General features: G+C 44.5%; 2 protein-coding genes across 5 annotated transcripts; both read right to left on the minus strand.

Annotated features, from left to right (window-relative positions):
* Window positions 1-715: 715 nt before the first annotated feature.
* POPDC3 (popeye domain containing 3) lies at window positions 716-16,768 on the minus strand. Of its 4 annotated transcripts, none has more exons than XM_064709861.1 (4): window positions 16,656-16,768; window positions 6,005-6,745; window positions 4,215-4,323; window positions 716-3,437 (listed from the first exon to the last, which is right to left on the minus strand). In XM_064709861.1, exons 2-4 carry the CDS (start codon window positions 6,493-6,495, stop codon window positions 3,108-3,110), a joined length of 930 nt encoding a protein of 309 aa, XP_064565931.1. In that variant the 5' UTR covers window positions 6,496-6,745; window positions 16,656-16,768; the 3' UTR covers window positions 716-3,107. The 4 variants fall into 4 exon arrangements, with proteins under 4 accessions (XP_064565931.1, XP_064565933.1, XP_064565932.1 ...); XM_064709863.1 differs by having other exon boundaries at window positions 6,005-6,740; window positions 16,656-16,749; XM_064709862.1 differs by lacking the exon at window positions 16,656-16,768 and adding an exon at window positions 16,013-16,101.
* LOC135445164 (transcription initiation factor TFIID subunit 4-like) lies at window positions 16,645-17,410 on the minus strand. The gene is made up of 2 exons (XM_064707200.1): window positions 17,321-17,410; window positions 16,645-17,181 (listed from the first exon to the last, which is right to left on the minus strand). The coding sequence occupies exons 1-2, from the start codon at window positions 17,408-17,410 to the stop codon at window positions 16,645-16,647; spliced, it is 627 nt and encodes a 208-aa protein (XP_064563270.1).
* Window positions 17,411-18,520: the final 1,110 nt, after the last annotated feature.

The following is an 18,520-nucleotide window of genomic DNA, read 5'->3' on the forward strand; positions in this document are numbered from 1 at the left end:
CTAATTTCACTGTCATCATCCTGAGCATGTCTTCATTTAGGGAGATTATACAGCCCTCCCAAAACACTGCTTTATGAGTCGCATTCCAGAGCATATTTCACTGTATGTTTTAGAAGTACTGTCAGGATTAAAATAAAAACAGAGGTAGAGAGAACTTCTGTCTTGCTTCCAGCCCTTTTGTGTGTACTTATATTATTGTAGACATCTATTTTACAGCTGATTTTTCCAGCTCAAATGTTCTGCTAGTCATGTCTCAAACAGATACCGGAAAACTAGAAACAATTTTTAAAAAATGACTCAAAGCCCAGAAAGCACAGTAGCAACACCTAAACAAGATTAGCTAAGAGTGTGTTCAGATATTGACTCAGACACGTCCTGGTAGAGATTTCTGACAGTAACCAAATGCAGCAGAGAAAAGCATCACAGAAGATTGTGTTTGGAAAGTGTGTGACAGAAACCAAGGCATACAACAGTCACAAAACCCAAAAAATTATCAAAGTATGTCATGAAGCACCCATCATTCCCCAGTATCTTTCTAAGCAGTATGCTACAGCTTAAATAGAATACATAAGCTTGACATAGAAACTGGGTGAGTAAGACTCCTTTGTCTTATTTTAAGATAATAAAGCTAATTAACTTCAGCAGGGTCAGAATTTAGTAAAGACAACTTTTCTTTAATAAATAGGTCAAACAAATATCCAAGAAAACCAAGGAGAACACTAATAAATTATTTCTATTACACCTAAGTCTAGAATAAGATCTCTTTTATGCATTTAAAATATTTTTATGTTTGTAGACTGTTACACAGATGTACATCCTTACAGCATGCTGCCAACCTCTGGCACTTTGTGCCTTAGTTATCATCTGAAGAGGTCATTTAGAGCCATCAGTGAACTGTTTGCATTTTTTCCAATTTTCTTTCAGCCAAGACAAAGTAGCTCCGTGTCTCAGGGACTTCATGCATTAAACAGTACAAACAGAATACACTGCCTGGAAGGGTTATGAGAATGATTTGGGGATTATCACATTGCATTCTGGGGTATTTATGTCTGGCTGGTTTTCCTCTCAGAGGAAGCAACATAAAGCTAAAAGCAAAACTTGTACAATCTTATCTGCTCTACACTAAATGTCCTTCAAACAGGTCGTGTTTCACCTCACTCCTAATAGCTTTTTTATACATACAGCATGATTATCCTCCAAGTGTAAGATTGTATCATCATTTTAAGTCCTCCAGAAACAACTCACAAGATCTGAACTTACATGTATACCCACACATAGAGAAGCACACAGGGGTCATCCTATCAAACAAGCCAGCAATTTTAAAATATTAAAATTATTATCTACTTCCAGACATATCAAGCAGCAATCCATTCTCATAAAATAGTAATGCTTCTTACTTTTTGATTACTGGCAGGCATCAGGCAGAGCAGCAGGAAGGTGAGTTAGCAAAGACATTTGGACACTTTTCTTCAAAGGCACAGTGACCCCGAGGGTCGGAACGAACTCTCTCCTACTGAAGTGCAATCTGAGGCTCCCTTATGTCATTAAACCACCACAGAATTAGGGAGAGAACATCTTTTGAATCAAGAGTTTCATAGGCACAGAAAAGTGACTCTGGAAGCTAAACAAGAATGTGTCAGTTAAAAATTGTATTTATTGCTGCAGCTGTTTTAGTCTCTTCCCGACAAACACAGTTAAAAGGAATATTATAAAACAAACTCCAATGGTTTGGCAGTAGATTGATTAACATTATTTATTGTACATGTCACAAAGGGCACTGACACTGCAGAATCCCAGGTCCTATAGCATCACATTCCATCAGAAATGCTACACAATATTTCCCTAAGCTGTGTTTGCAGCAGTCACAGCTCTTGCATTTTTCTAATGCCAGCAATGACGCTTATGTTTGTTTTCACGTATTACCTCTTAAGGACAGTCAGAGAGAAACTAATTACTCATGGGACACAATTTGTTGTTTTGTTTGGGTTTTTAACCATCTTGCTGTGCATTTCAAAATCTTTCATTTCTTTAAGAAATAAACTCAATGCAATCATTTCTTGGTCTTTTTTTGTGCAACATTATTAATGTAAATTGAGAGAATGTTCACATGGCATAAAAAAGAACATTATAAACCAGTTGCTATGTTTTGAAGACAACTTGGTTGTTTTCATTGACTATTCTGACCATACTTCATTGTGACAAAATTTTTTTAGGAAAATATAATTACAATGGGCTTGCATTAAAAAAAACAACAAACCAACAACAAAACAAAAAAAAAAAAAAACAACCAACAGAGGCCATCACAATTGCAATAAGACCTCATACTGTTATGATTTGTTCTACTCCAAAACAAAAGAGATGAAGGAGTATCAACAGAAAGTAAACATATTGCACAGACAGTCAAAATGCAGTTGGGTGGGGAGAACCCAACTCACGCTCACGCCAGTGCTCCCAGAAGTGACTGAGGAGGAGGAAGAGTGCAACTTTGTCCCCTGGTCTGTGGGCAGAGCTGGGGGTTCCATTCTCACCCCAGCATCGGGAGATCCTGCGCTTTTTGGTTCAACATTTGAGGTCCTCTGTCTAGCCGATATCTTTTAGGTTAGGGTGAGGGGTAAAAAACGGTCTTAGCAGATATTAGATTCTCTTCCTCACATCTAGTCATCACTTTGATTTGTCAATTTTGTGTTGGCTCGTTTTTAGGGGTTTTTGGCTAGGTTTGGTGAGGGGCTTCTCTCGTTGCATGCTGGCTCTGATTTAATTTCCATGCTAACTCCGAGGTCACCTCCTCTTCACCTTCCGGATGCCATCCTCCAGGAAACAGCAGGATGCCACTCGACAAAAGGGGGAATTCTTAACCATCAACGATAGGTAGTTAATGAAAACCACAGGTGATTACAATAAAAAACGCTTAGAACTCCACCCTGGCAGCAACTAGCCCAACCTGTGAACTCTGCAACCTTTTTAAAAAATGAGCAGCTTTTCTACTTATAACAGTTAATGGCACTTGTCAGTCAAATTTGGCTTCGTCTGCTTCTGTCCCTCTGCCCCGCCAGCTCCCGTTTCCCTCCGGCGCGGTGAGGAGTGCCTGGGGCAGGGGCTGTCCCTGCCTAGGAGGGGGCGAGGAAGGAGCCGCAGTTGGCGGGCGCGGCGGGCGGGCGGCGGGGCGAGCCCCGCTGCAGGCGGTGCGGGCGCGGCGGCGGCAGCACCGGGGGCGGCTCCGGCAGCGCCACGTGGTAGAAGTTGGGCAGGCGGATGTCGTACCTGAAGCCCTGGCCCACGTGCACCCGGTCGTTGAGCGCGTACAGCTTCTCGGCGATGTCGCTCCCGATCAGGATGGAGAAGAGGCGGGAGATGAAGCGGTGCTTGGCGAACAGCAGGTAGAGCTTCTTTCTCCTCCAGGCCACGTACCGACAGTCTGTCTCTGCTGTGAGTGTTACCTGGAGAAGAGAGAATTGAACAGCCAGGTGACAAGGCGGTGCTGCTGCCCTTGCTCAGAAGGCACCCCCCTCTCCCAGCAGAACCTGTCTACTGCAATTAGAGACTTTTAGCCGAGCCAGAGAGCTCTGGGAGGTTAAATCAGTCTTAGAGGTCTCTTCCAACCTCATTATTCTGTGATTCTGTGTGGGAGGTTACTGTATGCAAAACACAAATGAGAAAGGTGACTGGCTATGGACTAAGTGATCACATCTAGTTAACCTCAGTGACAATAAGTCTGTGCCCATATGGCATCCCGTGTTCAGTGCCACATGGATGCCCCTGGTTCAGCCCTGCATTCCCTGCTCCACTCTTGGCAGCCTCAGCTGAAAAGGCAGGTCTAAAGAAAGCTCTCCACAAATGCCATTTGTTCTCGTGACAGCAGACATCAGATCCAGCAGGGACGGGAGCCAGCGTGTCAGGCGAGTGACAGCAGCGCAGGGACACCACAGCTGACACCGTGTCCTGTGCTGTGACCCGTGCCAAGCTGTGGCCCAGGCACGTCCTCCCCTGGCTCATCTCCCACTGGGAAACCTCTTCAGCACCAGCTTCTTCCCACCCTGAGGAACCCTGGCTTCTCAGGGCTGAATATCAGCGCAGCAGAGAATGCCAACAGAGCCTACCTCCCAGATTAACCTCCCAGACTGGCTTTTAGAAAACCGCTGTTTGTTGTAACAAGGCACAAACAGCAAAACCAGTCCAACAGATAAAGAGGACTTCCCAAACCCCTTAACTTTTACCTGGAAAATTCCCTCTTCTGTGGGCCTCAGTGAATCCCATTCAGGAGAGTCCAGAAATTGAAGAGGAAAAATATAATGCAGAAACTCCCCATCAACTGTCACTCTGATCCTACCAAGATAAGATGTGTTAATTTGTTAGCACTACCTGTACACCAGCAATGACTACCACAAGATTGTGCTATTTCTACTATCTGAGGAATTTAAATATAGCTTTGAAAGCATGAAAAAGCAATCAATGGCCAATTATAATTATCCTAATTATATTTTTGAACCCAACTTGCTCAGGCCAGTTGAAAGACAATACAAGACAACCATGCAACTGAAAGGGAAATCTTTCCAGGCCTTTTTCAAACCACATTATTCTCTCTGCCATTAAAAGGCCACCATGCACTGGAGAGGTGAAAGACCAATGCCCATAAGAGCATTTATCTGCTTCTCCTGCAAACCATGGGATTTCCTTATAGTTCTGGCAAATACTCATTTTAGAGAGAACAAAGTGGAAAAATTGGGAGTGGGAAGCAGGAATGCCCATGGCATGTGTTAGGTAGGCCTCTCTCTATGTTTAACATGAATTACATGGCCACAGGACCATGTCTGGAGCCAGAACAGCCTGGCATTGTGGGATCTCTGTGTAAATGCTGTGGCCTTCTGAAGATGCCAAAGACCTTCCTTTCCTTGCTACTTTTAAAATAGCAAATAAATTTGAAGGCACACAAGCAGCCCTGTACCCCATGGTGAAGGGCAGCAGGAACTCTGGGAGATCCCTAACTGGCTGGGCATGTAGAAGGATGGATACCTCTCCTTTGGTGAGACCAAAAGCAACTTCCATGAGGTACTTCCTAGAGAGCTCCCAAGAACTCTGTGAGCCAGGGTTCTGGAAAACTGCCCACAATCCATATTGTTCACTGCAGGTAGTCCTAAATCAGCTGATTGTCAAGCTGTCCACAGGTTCCATGTGTCCATGCAGCAAAAAGCACCCACCCACCAAGGACAGTCCGTGTCCATCACCTCTGGGTGTCCCACCTACTCTTGGGGCGGTCTGGGACTGCACCAGCTTTGCATACAGTACAAAAGCTGGTGTTTCCCTCCAGAACAGCATCAGCAAGGCTGCCAGAAGCCTGTCCTGGAAACAAGGAGTACAAACAGGTGGATTTGCTGCCTCAGGGTCTAACACAGGCCACAGTATACAGTAACTGTAGACCCAGGTCTGCAAGTCTTGATAAGGCTCAGCTACATCCTCTTGTAATGAAAGGGCACTTTTAAGTCTTTGTCTCTTCCTTATCAATACCCTTCTCCCACTCCCTTGAAAGCAACTGAATGCAATCTATATCAAAGTCAAGATCTCTATTAAACAGTTTATCTCAGTTTTGTAACTAACTTTTTGTCCCATTTCCCATGATACTAGTAAAGAAAAATAGGCCAGATGCTGTGCTCATCAGCTATGCAGTAGATATGTCTATCTAAAAAAGCCATAACCTGAACACTGAAAATCCACATTTATTCCCTTTATCTGCCTAACCTGTTAAATGATATGATACAGCAGCCTGAAAAAAATCTTTTCTTTATGCTAGTTCAGATTCTGTGCTTTGTGTTTTTATGCTAGTACTATCCTAGACAAGTGTATTTAACCTATTAATATTTATATTACTTGCATTAATATTTAATCTGTTGTACTGGAAAATAAACAAACAATACACAAACCAGGCTTTTTCCTTTTTTTTTTCTTTCATTTTCAATAAGGAGAGGAAAATAAAGATATTTGCAGAAAACCTGAACAAAGTAATACCAACCTGCCTGACACAAGCAAGGACAGTTTGTCAATAGGTGTTTTGCCCTGCATGGCATAACAATGCTCCTTCTCCAGTGTAACCACTTCTGCATCACAGCACAGGACAATCTTCCTGTACACAGTCAAGGAAATCCCCAGAGGCTGGAAGAGAGCACTGTAGAGTTCCTGGAATTCCCTGTCAAAGGCAACACTCCGCACCTGGTAGGTAACATAAACGAACTGGACGAAGCAGATGGCGAACAGTACAAAGTTCCAGGAGAATATATCAGCAGCACACACATCCAGCCAAGCCCAAACAGAAGAGCAGAGAAAGCCCAGTCCGAGCAAGCTGAAGACGTAGAGGAGCCCAAAGAATCCACTTCCACCCATGAAGCCCACGACAAAGAAAATACTGGCTAGGTGGTAGATAGATCCCTCTGCCTCTTGCTTCCAGCTGGTACATGTAGGATGTGCATATATCAGACTTTCCCAAAAACTTGCATTTTCTCCCATGGCTGGAATAGTTTTTTTGATTCAGCTGAATCTTGAAATCTTTTATTTATGAGATGCTACTAGTTTTGGTTTTCCTTTGGTTTTCCATTCTTGCAAACTGTACTCAGTGATCACATAAAATCAGGGTCTCTTGGTAGTAAAGTTGCACTTAGGGTTTCCAGCAACGAAGAAGCTAAAGTTCTGAGTGCTGTTTCTCATCACTTCATGCATTGTTTTGACTTTGGTCATGTCATCTGTAGCTTCATCTGATCTGGACAAGTGAAGAAGAGATTAATTACTTATAAAATTATTTTCATCAATTAAATTTTATCAAAGTTTTATTGCCTAAACCACAGACTGCATTACAATCCAATTACCCTTGAAGCTCTGTGATTCCAGGATCAAACTTTAATATTCACTCAGCTGAAGATCATGTTTTCTTTATCTGTGATCTGAGCAGCAATCACTGAACTGCTGCTGAATCCATGTAAAGCTGTGTGTTGCATTCACAACATCCTGTGACAAGCTTTGCACAGCCTCACTGCTGACAAGGATTTGTTGGTCCAGCCCCTGCTCCCTGAGAGCCTTTTAAATGTCCTACCCAGCTCTTTAACAAGAAGAGACAGTGAGCTCTTCTTCCTTGTTCACCTCCTCCATTGGTCAAATCATTCTCATTAATGGGTTGAGCATTCTCTCAAATCTCTGCTCTCTGTCCCTGGGGACAGCAAACTCCATCCCCAAACCCACAAGGGAAAGCCAAGTGTCACAGGGTCTTTTCTGCTCCAAGGATAACAGGCAAAAAAGCCTGTCATATATAGGGAAGACAACAAGGCCTAAAGGCATCCTGATACAGATTATGCTTTTAGAACATGAAGTAAGTAGTCCTGCAAAATATGACTCCAGGGACATTTACAAAGCAATTTTACAACATTCAAAGTTCTACATCATAGAATTTCATGCCATGGGCCCATAATTTTATTGTTCAACAGTCTAAAATGTGAAACATGGTATTCATTTTCGTATGGTGATATATTCCTAAGAGTTTTCAAAGGAAAACACAGAACCAAGAAGTATGAAGGAAACTCCAAAATAAATCTAAAAACAAAAAATCAAAACTAGCTTTCCATATCTGTCTTTTAAAAGAAAAATACATACCTCAGTGTGAGATTATACACGGTAGAAATTGCAAAACCAGAATATATTAGTGGTGTAATCAGTATTGAAACCTTCCCAAGCCTTACTGTCTGGTTCTTTTCCTGGCAGAATGGCAAGGAAACTAAGAACTATCTTGTTATCAAAATTATCAGATTCTCTAGAATATCAAAGTAGTTTGGTTTTTTTTCCCCTCACAAGAGCCACAGAAGTCAATACTTTAAAAGCACTGCTGTTGCACTGAGGCATGCAGCATCATTCATCAGGGCTTTCAGTGGTGCTTCTTTTACAGTGACAGCTCTAAGAAATTAATAAAGAAAATTTGTATCATATTTCCTAGCCACCACAGCATTACTTCTTTGAAGTTTATTCAAAACCCAACATTAATTCTATGAGTGAATAACACTGGTGCCAAATAGAGACATAAAATCCCACACAACTGAGAAGCAGAGCTCAGAAGAACAAGTTAGGAGGAGACTCTCCCTCTCTGGGAGTGGTGATAGGAAAGTCACTGGCCCATAAAAATACCAGAGCTAAAGAGCACAGAATCTCTCCAAATTACAATGCTCAAAATCCTCCTGTAAGCATAAAAATCAGCATTACAAGAATAAGGTAGTTTACAACTAAAACCTTTGCCATTTGTTTCTTTATCCAGATACTCTCCTCTGGTACAGGATTCCCCTGAGATGTTGGATTTGTCCCTTGGAGACTGGGAGATGGAAGGTGCATGAGTTATAAAGAAGTTACCTAGGTATGGTAAGGTCATGAGGAATTTTAAGTGGTGCTTCTGTGATCATGGGGTAAGATTTTTGAGTCAAAAGAAAATAAAACTGGAACATGCAGTTCCCAGACCTTGTGTTCTGAATCCACTCAGCATTTCCATTACACAGTCAGAAATCAGTGGCAGAAGTTTTTTTGTTTCACTGATTGTTTGTTTAAAACAGAATCACTGATAATAGTGATTTTGGATTATTGCTAATACTTCTACTCTCCTGCCAACATTTTGCTCTAAGCAGTTTTACTGAAGACTCTAATTTCTAAAAGAATACAGTAAAAATCAGTGTTTTGAAGGGAGCCATGACTGAGGAGTTAGATTGTAAACTGTATGAATGCCACAAACAAAACCATGGTGGAGCAGTAATTTGCTTTACATTACAAGCATCTTTTCATTGTGTAATGTCACACATTACAATAATGTGACACAACACAATAGTAATTTTACAGAATGTATGCACAATTTTTAATTCACTTATTCCTTTCTCAGTCTGCCCACACTACAGCTCACAGCATTTCTGTAAAGCATTTATTCATGGCAAGATGGGCCAAAATAATTTGGAAAGAACAGCGTACCACTAGGACATGGATATAGGCTCATCACACACAAAAACAAAGTCCTGAGAAAACTGTTCTGCATTTGTTCATTTTCAGAATTGGACCTATCTTCCAAAACAACTGTGTGGAAAATTCCCACTGATTCAATTAGTTCTACACAATGAGAACTTTTACTGTGCTGCAGCATCTCCCAGACTGGAGAGGGCATCTCTCCTTCCAGGCAAAAGGAAGGGCAAAGGAGGGAGGCCAAAGCACAGCCTTACCAACTCAACACTCTCCTGAGCTACACAAGGTGTGCAGGAAAAACCAAACCCTCTGGAAATATTGACAAAACCCACTCCTAAATGGGACTCATTTCTCAGAGTTATGCTGAAGAGCAGGCATGCTTGCAGGCAGAAAGAGAGAATGCAGCTCTTCTCAAATAAGAAATTATTCTAATGTTTGGGAGCTAAAAGTCATTGGCAGTTGTAAATAGAGCAGGGACAATAACAGGTATAAGTTTAGTAAAATTTCCAGTTTTGAAGGGTATTTAGTGCCTAGATGAGGCTTTTCACATTTTTCTTTATAGTTCCTGCAAGTCCAAAATTTGAACTCTTGAAGGTTTCAGAACAGACACGCTAATTAAGCCATTCATCTACTGCAAGTGAGGTTGTGGGTGAGAAATATCCCCCAAACCAAAAAACCAAGCAGCTGTGATACCAACTGAGTCATCCTGCACAGCAGACAACATCACATTTGTGAGCACCTGGAGGGGACACCATCCTGTCACTGAGGTGCTTTGGCCTCCTGCTTCGATTGCCCTGGCTGTGCTGAACAGCTCTTGCCACAAGTTCATCTGGTGGTGATCATCCAGCAAGCAGGAAACTGCATTTAAAACACGAGCCTTGGCTGCTAAAGCTGAAGGACTGTGTCTTGCCAAGTAAACACTGAGCACTTTCTGCACCATGCCCTGCCCATGGGGAAGGAGCAGCGTGCACAGCACATCCCTGCCATGATCACAGTGGCACACATTGACATCTGCAGGCTGCCAAAACCTGAGCTTCATGCACGATGAGTCCTCCAGCTGGGGAAAGAGATGTGCCCTGCCAACACAGCCTGAATTACTGACATGCTTCAGAGTGTCCTGCCCCACCACATCCCACCTTCTCCAGCAGGAGCAGATGAAGTGATGCGAAAAATCAGCGCAGGCTAGAGGTGTGAGTAATGTACACTGGCATGGACTTCTTTAAAACAAGCAGCAGTGCTGAGAGGACTGAGTTGCTATCAGAAAGTGGTGAAATCACAGAGTTTGCGGGAGTTTCAAAGCAGAAAATGAAGTATTTCCCTTATATGCTACCAAATAAATACCTGCTGGCAACCTAAAATTTCATATAATCAGTACATTGAACCAGTCAAAACAGAAAGAGTTTGCATTGTACAAATGCGCATTACAACCTTTCCCCCTCCTCAACTGGGTGTTTCCCCCCTACACTGCAGTGTTCACACAAAGAATTACCTATTATTATGTACCTTTTTAATTTGCTTGAGAACCATGTGCTTTACCCCATTTTTGTCACTGATGATTCAAATTCAACTCTGAGAAGCTCTGAGTGTTAGTTACTGTGTCTGGATCACAATAATTACTGCAAAAAAGAAACCCTAAAAGCCCTGAGGCCATCAGCAGTTCTCTCATTGATCTTTTTTAATTAAGTCAAAAGTAAAGCTATTCAGAGTTTGAATAGTCCATTCTTCAGTTGCCTTATCCCAAGTACCCTGAAAGAAAGCCCTCAGCACTTTCACACTGTACATGTGGACAGGCCATAGAGCTGTACATGCTAATCATGTAACCAGCCTGGCTGAATTGTTTGCTACAGGTTTGGAAGCAAAAGGAAAGATTTTCCTTTACAGCATGTGCACTTCTTAGCACAAAATGAGATTATGATGGGTTTAGCACACCCCAGTGTGTATGTTTATACATGAGCTGGGAGTCACAGCCTGGCTCAACATTCCAGCAACTCCACCGGGGCCAAGGCAGTCCCTCCAGCCAGGGGGCTCCTCCTGGCCCAGACATCCCCACTTCCACAGGGATGAGCTCTGGGCACCCTCTCTAGGCTCACAAATTACATGTGGTCTAACAAATTTAGATTATAAAAAAAATTGCTCCTTAATTTCATCAAGTAGTTTCACACGCAATGTAAAGGCAAATGACAATTGAGATACCCCTTCCTTCCACTGCCCTACATCCCTGGAATCCTCTCTGTGGCCCCTACTGACACCCATCACTGCCAATCCCTGTTTGTGCTGCATACTTTCCCCAAACTACTTTCCTCCTGCAGTGGGGCCAGACACCCCAGGGGCCAAGAGAGCCAAACTCTTAATTGCTCTGCAGCGTCTAACTCAGGGCACAGAAGAGCTCTGCATCTAGAGAAACCTAAGGCTGTGTGCCTCCAGGCAAGCATGGGCAGGTACACCTGCTATTTTCAGTGATCCACTGTCCCTGGACACTTCAGGCTGAGAACATGCATGCAGCAATCAGGGCAGCAACTAACACAAGCTACATTACCTTAAACTTCTTGAGACTGTATCCTAGAGAAAGCTGTAATTACAATACTTGTAAGGTTTCACCAACAAAATGCAGCCTGCAGGAAGGTGGCAGGAAGGTGAGGAAGAAAAGGACTGCCCAATCTAAAACACAACAGTATCAAGACAACCAGTCACTATAAAACTAGAAATATTCAGATTTCAAAGACAAACAAGCATACATAGCAAAGGTAATTAATTAGTAGGATGGCTTTAAAGATTCCTTTGCTAGGAATTAAAGAAGTTAAGATGCTGTCTGGTCCCTAAAATAAGTCTGGGTATACTATTAAAAAGATTATTTACTACAATTCTATTTTTTATGCTACAGGAAATCACATTAGATGATCGCAGCAATGTTTCCTGGACTTTTGTCTTGAGTTACTTGATATAAAAAAGTTATTTATACCTAGAAAGTTTTGGAGCTGGTCTTCCCAGAGAAATCCAGAAGCCTATCTCAGATACCAACTAAGATCTACCTTAGACAACAGAAAACACTGAAGACAGGTGTATCTCTGAAATTATTCCTCCTGTAGACATTATAGATGAAATCTTCATCTGTGCGGAGCCAGCATTCCCTTCCTGTGAATGGTTTTCAAAGAAAGGGATGTGAATGCTTTACCCTGGGGCCTGTCTGCAACCCGAGCAACCAAGCCTCAGCACCCCACTCCCTGGGTGAGCATCCTCATGAGTAAGAGCCTGAAAGGGAGATGTGGGACTTCAGGAAGCTCTTCAAAATGCAGTTTATTACATCCAAAATGTTACAGCAGTCTAAGGTCATGGGTGACAGAGCCTGTGCCCACAGCTGTCAGCTCCAGCTGCAGGCAGGCCTGGAGACCCTTTTGGTTACAAATCATTATATACTTTTCTTTGCTGGGCATCTTAATACAGAAGAACCAATCTGTACCTTAACTTTAATCTATAGCCTATCATAAGTGCTATAATTGCCATATTCATGTTTCTGTTCTCCAATCACTAAAAGTTAGTACATTGTAGTTTAAGCTAAAAGTTGTTTTTCAGTTTTCTTGCAGTGGAAAATTTTGAAACCTGTTTTCTACTTGCAACATCGGCAGGCTTGTTTGCCTGTGCTTTCTGCTTGGTAAAAAATTATTCTGTTTGAGGTGGGTTTACCCTTTGCTCTAAGTCACAAAAACCCCTTCTAACTAACATACCCTTTCCCTTCTTGGTTATCCAGTAAGACTGGCTTAGCAATTATTTTCTTCTATATCAAAACTTGCTTTCATTTCTATTCCTTCTTCAGATTCTACATTCAAAAAACTTTCTGCCAAGCATACATATTTGTGAGACTTTCTTGTCAAATTTTCATCCTTCCCAACACTCATGGCAGAGTGAAGAGAGACTGCAGTGCAGTTCTGTGTCCCTCCTGCACAACACCACAGCTGCAACAAGAAGGGCAGCAAGTGACCCACCCACACGCGTCACAATGAGTCACTGGGAGCAGGCTCAGGGCAGAAGAGAAGATGGATTGGCACTCCCTTGGTTGGGGCATACATCCCGTGTGCCATTCATGTCCCATCACTGCCTCACCCACAGGATCAGGCTCTGACAGAGGCTGTCACATGGAAGTGAAGTGTCTCAGGCCTTAGGAAGAGCAGTCAGACCACACTCTGCCCAGCCCTTCCAGCCTGCCTGGCTGCAATTCCCAAACTGGACCTGCCACATGAGATCATCCATGTGATGTGATACCCCCCAGACAGTAATCCTTCCTTCTGGGAATGCTCAGAGCTGCAAAACAGGCAGCTGGGGCATCTGCAAAACAGGCAGCTGGGGCATGTGCAGCCAGCAGAGGTGCTTCACTGCCTTCAGGGCAGCTCTGAGACACGACCAGCAGCCATGCAGACTTCCCAGGTCTCAGAGTCTCTGCTGCTCAGAGTGACTCTGAGATATGTACAAATCACTCTCAGAGTGACCGAGATATGTACAAGCCTCTTTTTCCCAGCCCAGCAGTTGATGGAGGAGTCAGGATTTTTCTGTTCTTGTTCTCAAGGTTGTTTATTATTTCTTATCTATAACATCCTTTCTCTGACCCACCACAGGTCTGTCTGGCAGGTCAGGTTGAGGCACACTGCCTGCCTCAGAGGCAGTGTTGTGTTTTTATACTAAAAACTACGTGTACATTATTTACCATAACTTCCCAATACCTATCACCTATGTTAGACAGTGAGTTTCTACTCTAAACCAATCTAAAAATGCCAACATCACCCAGAAGATGGAGGCTAGGAAGAAGAAGGAAAAAGGACAAGGCACACCCAAATTCCTCCATCTTGGGAAGCCCCATTCTAAAAACCTCAAAAATCTATTTTTCACCCCATGACAAACTAACTGTTATTCTACTTAAACTTTCTTGAGTTGTATTTCTTCACATAAAGGTTGGCAATTGTTTTTTCCAAGGGCTAAATCAAAGGCACAGGGGTCTCGGGCTCCATGCCAAGGTCTCTGAGCCCCCAGGGCAGCCAGAGGGATTTCCTGGGTTCCCACACCCAGGGCCAAAGCCCTGCCATGGTCAGGCAGAATTCAGGCTACCATGCTTCAGGCTGTCCAACCAAGCAGCCCCTTCAGCTGCTGCCCAGCCCTGCAGACACCCCAATGCCACCTCTGCACTGAGCTCAGCACTCCACACACAGACCCCACCAAACGGCACCAGGACAGAGACTGCTTGTGCTCCTCACCCAGCTGGGCCTGTCTCCATCTCCCTGGTGCTGCAGATGCAGAGCTGCTGTCTCCAAAGCACAGCTCTTCAACAGGAGATGTTTCATTGGACTTTCCACTCACTGAGCTTGTTTGGGTGCAGCTGGGAAAGCCTGATTCTGCCTACAATTTGCTTAAATTCCTACTAATCATTCATTCTAGGAAGTGGAAAAAAGCTAGGCAGAGGGAGGCCTTGAGACAAGAAGAAACCCCACAATAATAGAGAAAGAACAGTCTGAGGCTCATTAGGAGCACTGCATACAGTGAAACTGGTATTATTTAATCTTTAATTATTTAGAGATCAGCTAACTATACACAACTTCCAGTACTTCAACAATTCCTCATTTATCACTGTAAAATACACAATGCAACTCTCTGTGGTTGCAAGCCAATGTTGAAGATGCTGTCCATTTTATAACCTATACAGTGTCTGAAATGAAAAATAAAATACATCTTTCTTTCAATTTGAATCAGAATTAATGAACCATAAGTAGATGTGGTACTCCCACCAAATTAAGAAGTAGAATCCCCTCTCTCATTTTTTAAGCCCTTTTGCTCCTAGAATACAGACTGGCAGTCAGACTTTTTTTTTAAGATCACCAGCACTTGAATAAATTTGAGCAAGGCTCTTGAATATTGAATGGCATTACCAAAAAACAATTGAGGTTGACTGTTTTCTTGTGTTTTAGAATAAAACATGAAAGAAAGTACAAGTTCAAGCTTCTCTTCAGTTCAACTTTTAAATTAATAGTGGAGAGAGCAGCCACAAGGCACATTTCACAAGTGCTTTAAAAGTGAGTTAATGAACTGCAGCTGAACTCTGCAGAATTCCGCTCAGATGAGTTTGTGTGGTGCAGGAGTGCCTTTCACTGGGAATGTATTCCCATGAAACCAAGCACCTGACATGGACTTCATTTCCCAAAGAAGAGGCTTGGCTCACCACCCCATACCTGCACGTACAGCTGGCTTACGGGGATGTGCCACGAGCCCAAACACACAAACACAGGTTGTCTGTCATCATCTGGAGATTCTGACCAGAGCTCTCCTTTGCAAAGTAGGGGAACACACTCAAAGGACAAAATAAAATCTCCTCTCTGAAGAGCCCACACACTTAATAAAAAGATCAAATGTACCTTCAGTTAATATTTTTCTTGAATCCTTAATAAACTATCTGTTTTCAACTTGTGTCATAAGAGCTTTAAGATGTCTGTGAAGGCAAAGTTTTTGTCAAGAACCACAACTGGCCACAGTTACCATTTGCTTGTTTCACTAGAGGACTTGCACTGTACTTACTATTTTGCAGGCAAGACATTTCTTTAAACCTTGACATTTTAAGCCACTTTATTATTTGGCACCACATAGAATTTTGTGGAAAGCCTGAACAGGACCAGTTCTGCAGAAGTGGAAACAATCACTTGTTTTGCTGTGGTCAATGAAGACATTTAAACTTGTATGTGTACAATCATATTCCCATCAAACAACAAAGTTACCAAGAAGCCCTAGTTCTGGAACCCAGATTTCATCAATGACATCTCTGTAACACTATCAGTGATTCAGTCTTACAATAGATCTGCTACATAAAATATTTGCCCATAAAGTGATTGACAGTCTAAAGGTACACAAAGATTTATAGAACAGATGAAAAATATGTGATGAAATATTAGAGTTTGGAAGAATATGTTTGGCAAAAAGAAACTGTAGTTTGGGGAAGGGAAGTGCTTTGTGTCGCTCGTTCTATCTTCAGAAAGGAGCAACTGCAAATGCGATTTCAGGGTTCATCTGCTCTTACCATTAATTGATGGAGAGAGAGAAGACTCAAATAACGCCAGGCTACGAGGCAAAGCCCCAGCCGCAGGAAGAAATCCCCGGATCCCGAGGTGGTTGTGTGACAAGTAGAGATACTCCCGAGCCAGCTCTTCTGTCAATGAGCGGCAGCACCCGGGCACAATCAGAAACCCGGCTGTCCTACGGGACAAACCCTGACCTGGGACACAGAGAAGGATCCCACTGCAGAGCGAGCCCCGGCGAGGAGCAGCGCTGGGCAGCGAGCCCGCTCCTCTCCAGAGGGGACAGAGCTCTCCAACTTCAGCCAGGGCTGGCTCGGGAGCTCCGGTTACCCCCGCCGGGAGGGAGGGCTTCCCTCCCGGGACAGTGACCCCTGGTAATCCTGCTCGAATCCCGGGGCGGGCGGGCAGCCCTCCCGGCACCGCCGCTCCGCCGCCGCCCCTGCCCCGGCGCGGCCGTCCCGGAGCGCGGCGGTGCCTGAGGCGCCCCCGGCCCCGCTCGGCCCCGCTGGCCCCGGGCAGCGCGGGCGGCGCTCCGAGCGCTGCCGGGCTGGACAGCGCCGGCGGGGGGCGGGCGGAGGCAGCGCCGAGGCTTCTGCCCGCCCCGGCTCGGTCCGGCTCGGCCCCCGCCCTGCCCTCACCGCTTACCTGCCCCGCGCTCCGGGAAAGTTTCCGGGCAGCCCGGACGGGACGGGCTGGGGCTGTTGCCCGTCGCCGCCGGCGACCCCGCGTCCCGCGGCGGGCACGGAGCCGCGGCTGTGACTAAAATAGGCAGAGGAGCCGCGGGAGCTGCGGGCGGCGCCAGCGGGGCCGGCACCGAGCGGCCGCAGCGCGCAGGCGCCTCCGCCGGGCCCGGGGCTGAGGGCGCGGGGCAGCCCCGGGAGCGCCCCGGGAGAGCCGAGGGAATGCTCCGGGGGAGCCTCAGGGGAGCTCCGGGGGATCCTCGGGGAGCGGGGCCGGGCCGGGGCAGCCGCGGCGGCGGGAACTGCCGCCCGTCCCGCACGCCTTCTCCTGAGGCGGCGGCCGCGCTCCCCGGCCCAGTCTGGCTCCCCGGGGTTCCCTCGCCGCCGGTGGCACCGAAGCTGTTGTGGGGGGTACGGGAGAGGCCGGGGCCGCCGGCGGCGGGGAGCCCTCGGGGACGGCAGAACCCTGAACTTGGGCACCTTAAAACCCGCTGCGGGCGCAACCCAGGGGCCGGGGTGGACGGGCAGGGAACACCTGCCGCTCCTGGCGCGGCTGTCTGGGGTTAAACTGTCTGCAACTCGGGTTTGGAATAAAGGAAATTACAGTTCTCTTCTCTTTCACCTACTCACCCCAGCAAGGTGTTTCTTCAGAAGGGAGAAGGACGCCTTCAGGGTCGCCTTCATCACCAGGCTGGCGCACCGTTCATGCCCGGTTTTCATTTACTTCGTTTCGGGGGCAGCGAATGCCTCCCCAGGAACACAGAGGTGTCACTGCATGAGCCTTTCAGTGAGCTGGCTGCGCACTTGTTCTGGTCACTACTTTGTGTCTCGGGGAGAGAGAGTTTATTGACGGGAGAGGAGGAGGAGGAGGAGGCAGATTTACAAGTTGTTAAGACAGAAAAACCCACAGCCTATTAAATGCGCAATTCCTGTTACTACAGAAGCTATTTGTCAGGAACTGGAGCATAAGCAATAACATGTTCTAAGTAGTAAGGGTGGAGAAGCCCGGGTGTGTGGCCAGCTCTGAAGTCCCAGGGCAGGCTAGCACGCTCATCATGCAGCAGGGTGATGCAGGGCAGGGCACTGGGAGCATCTTCTCCAGGAGTCAAAAGACAGAGCAACCTGTCCTGCTCTAGGTAAAAACACTTCTGAGAACTTGCTTTCCCGAGGAGGTTCTTTATTTTCAAAGATTTTTTATCTCCATGTTTGCCAGGGAAGATGATACATACATTTTTGAAATAATTGATTCTTTTAAAACTTGAGAAAACAACGAGCCAGAGCACTTTAAGTTGTCCTGAATTACATATATTCAAATCTTCATTATCTGATTGCCGTATGTATTTTTATATTTATTATTTTTGAGGGGAAAAAAGTATTTTTATATATCTATTAGAGTATGTATTAAGGTTCTTGTAGTTAATGAAATATTTAAAGGGGTTTGCAGTGTAGCTCCAATACTTACCTTCCAGGCATGCTTTTTCACAACTAAGTTTAATTTTAGCAGGATATATATATATATATATATATAGTTGTATATATAATATTAGTAGTTATTATAGTTGTTAATATATATATTATATATATATAGTTGTGATATAGCGTAAATATATATACATATAGGTATATATATATATATCAGTTTATGCTATTTCACAACTAGTTTAATTTTAGCAGTATAAGTTGAGAGACTCCTATACTGGCAAAACTGAGACAATACTGATTTGTTTTTTTTTCCCCTTTTTGTTCTTTATACTTGGCTGGAGTTGAAAGCACTTATTTAGATTTATACCCAGTGGCATTAGGCATAAATTTGATAATTATATTTACTCT

Source organism: Zonotrichia leucophrys, chromosome 3 (assembly GCF_028769735.1).
Source record: "Zonotrichia leucophrys gambelii isolate GWCS_2022_RI chromosome 3, RI_Zleu_2.0, whole genome shotgun sequence".
Lineage (NCBI taxonomy): Eukaryota > Metazoa > Chordata > Aves > Passeriformes > Passerellidae > Zonotrichia > Zonotrichia leucophrys.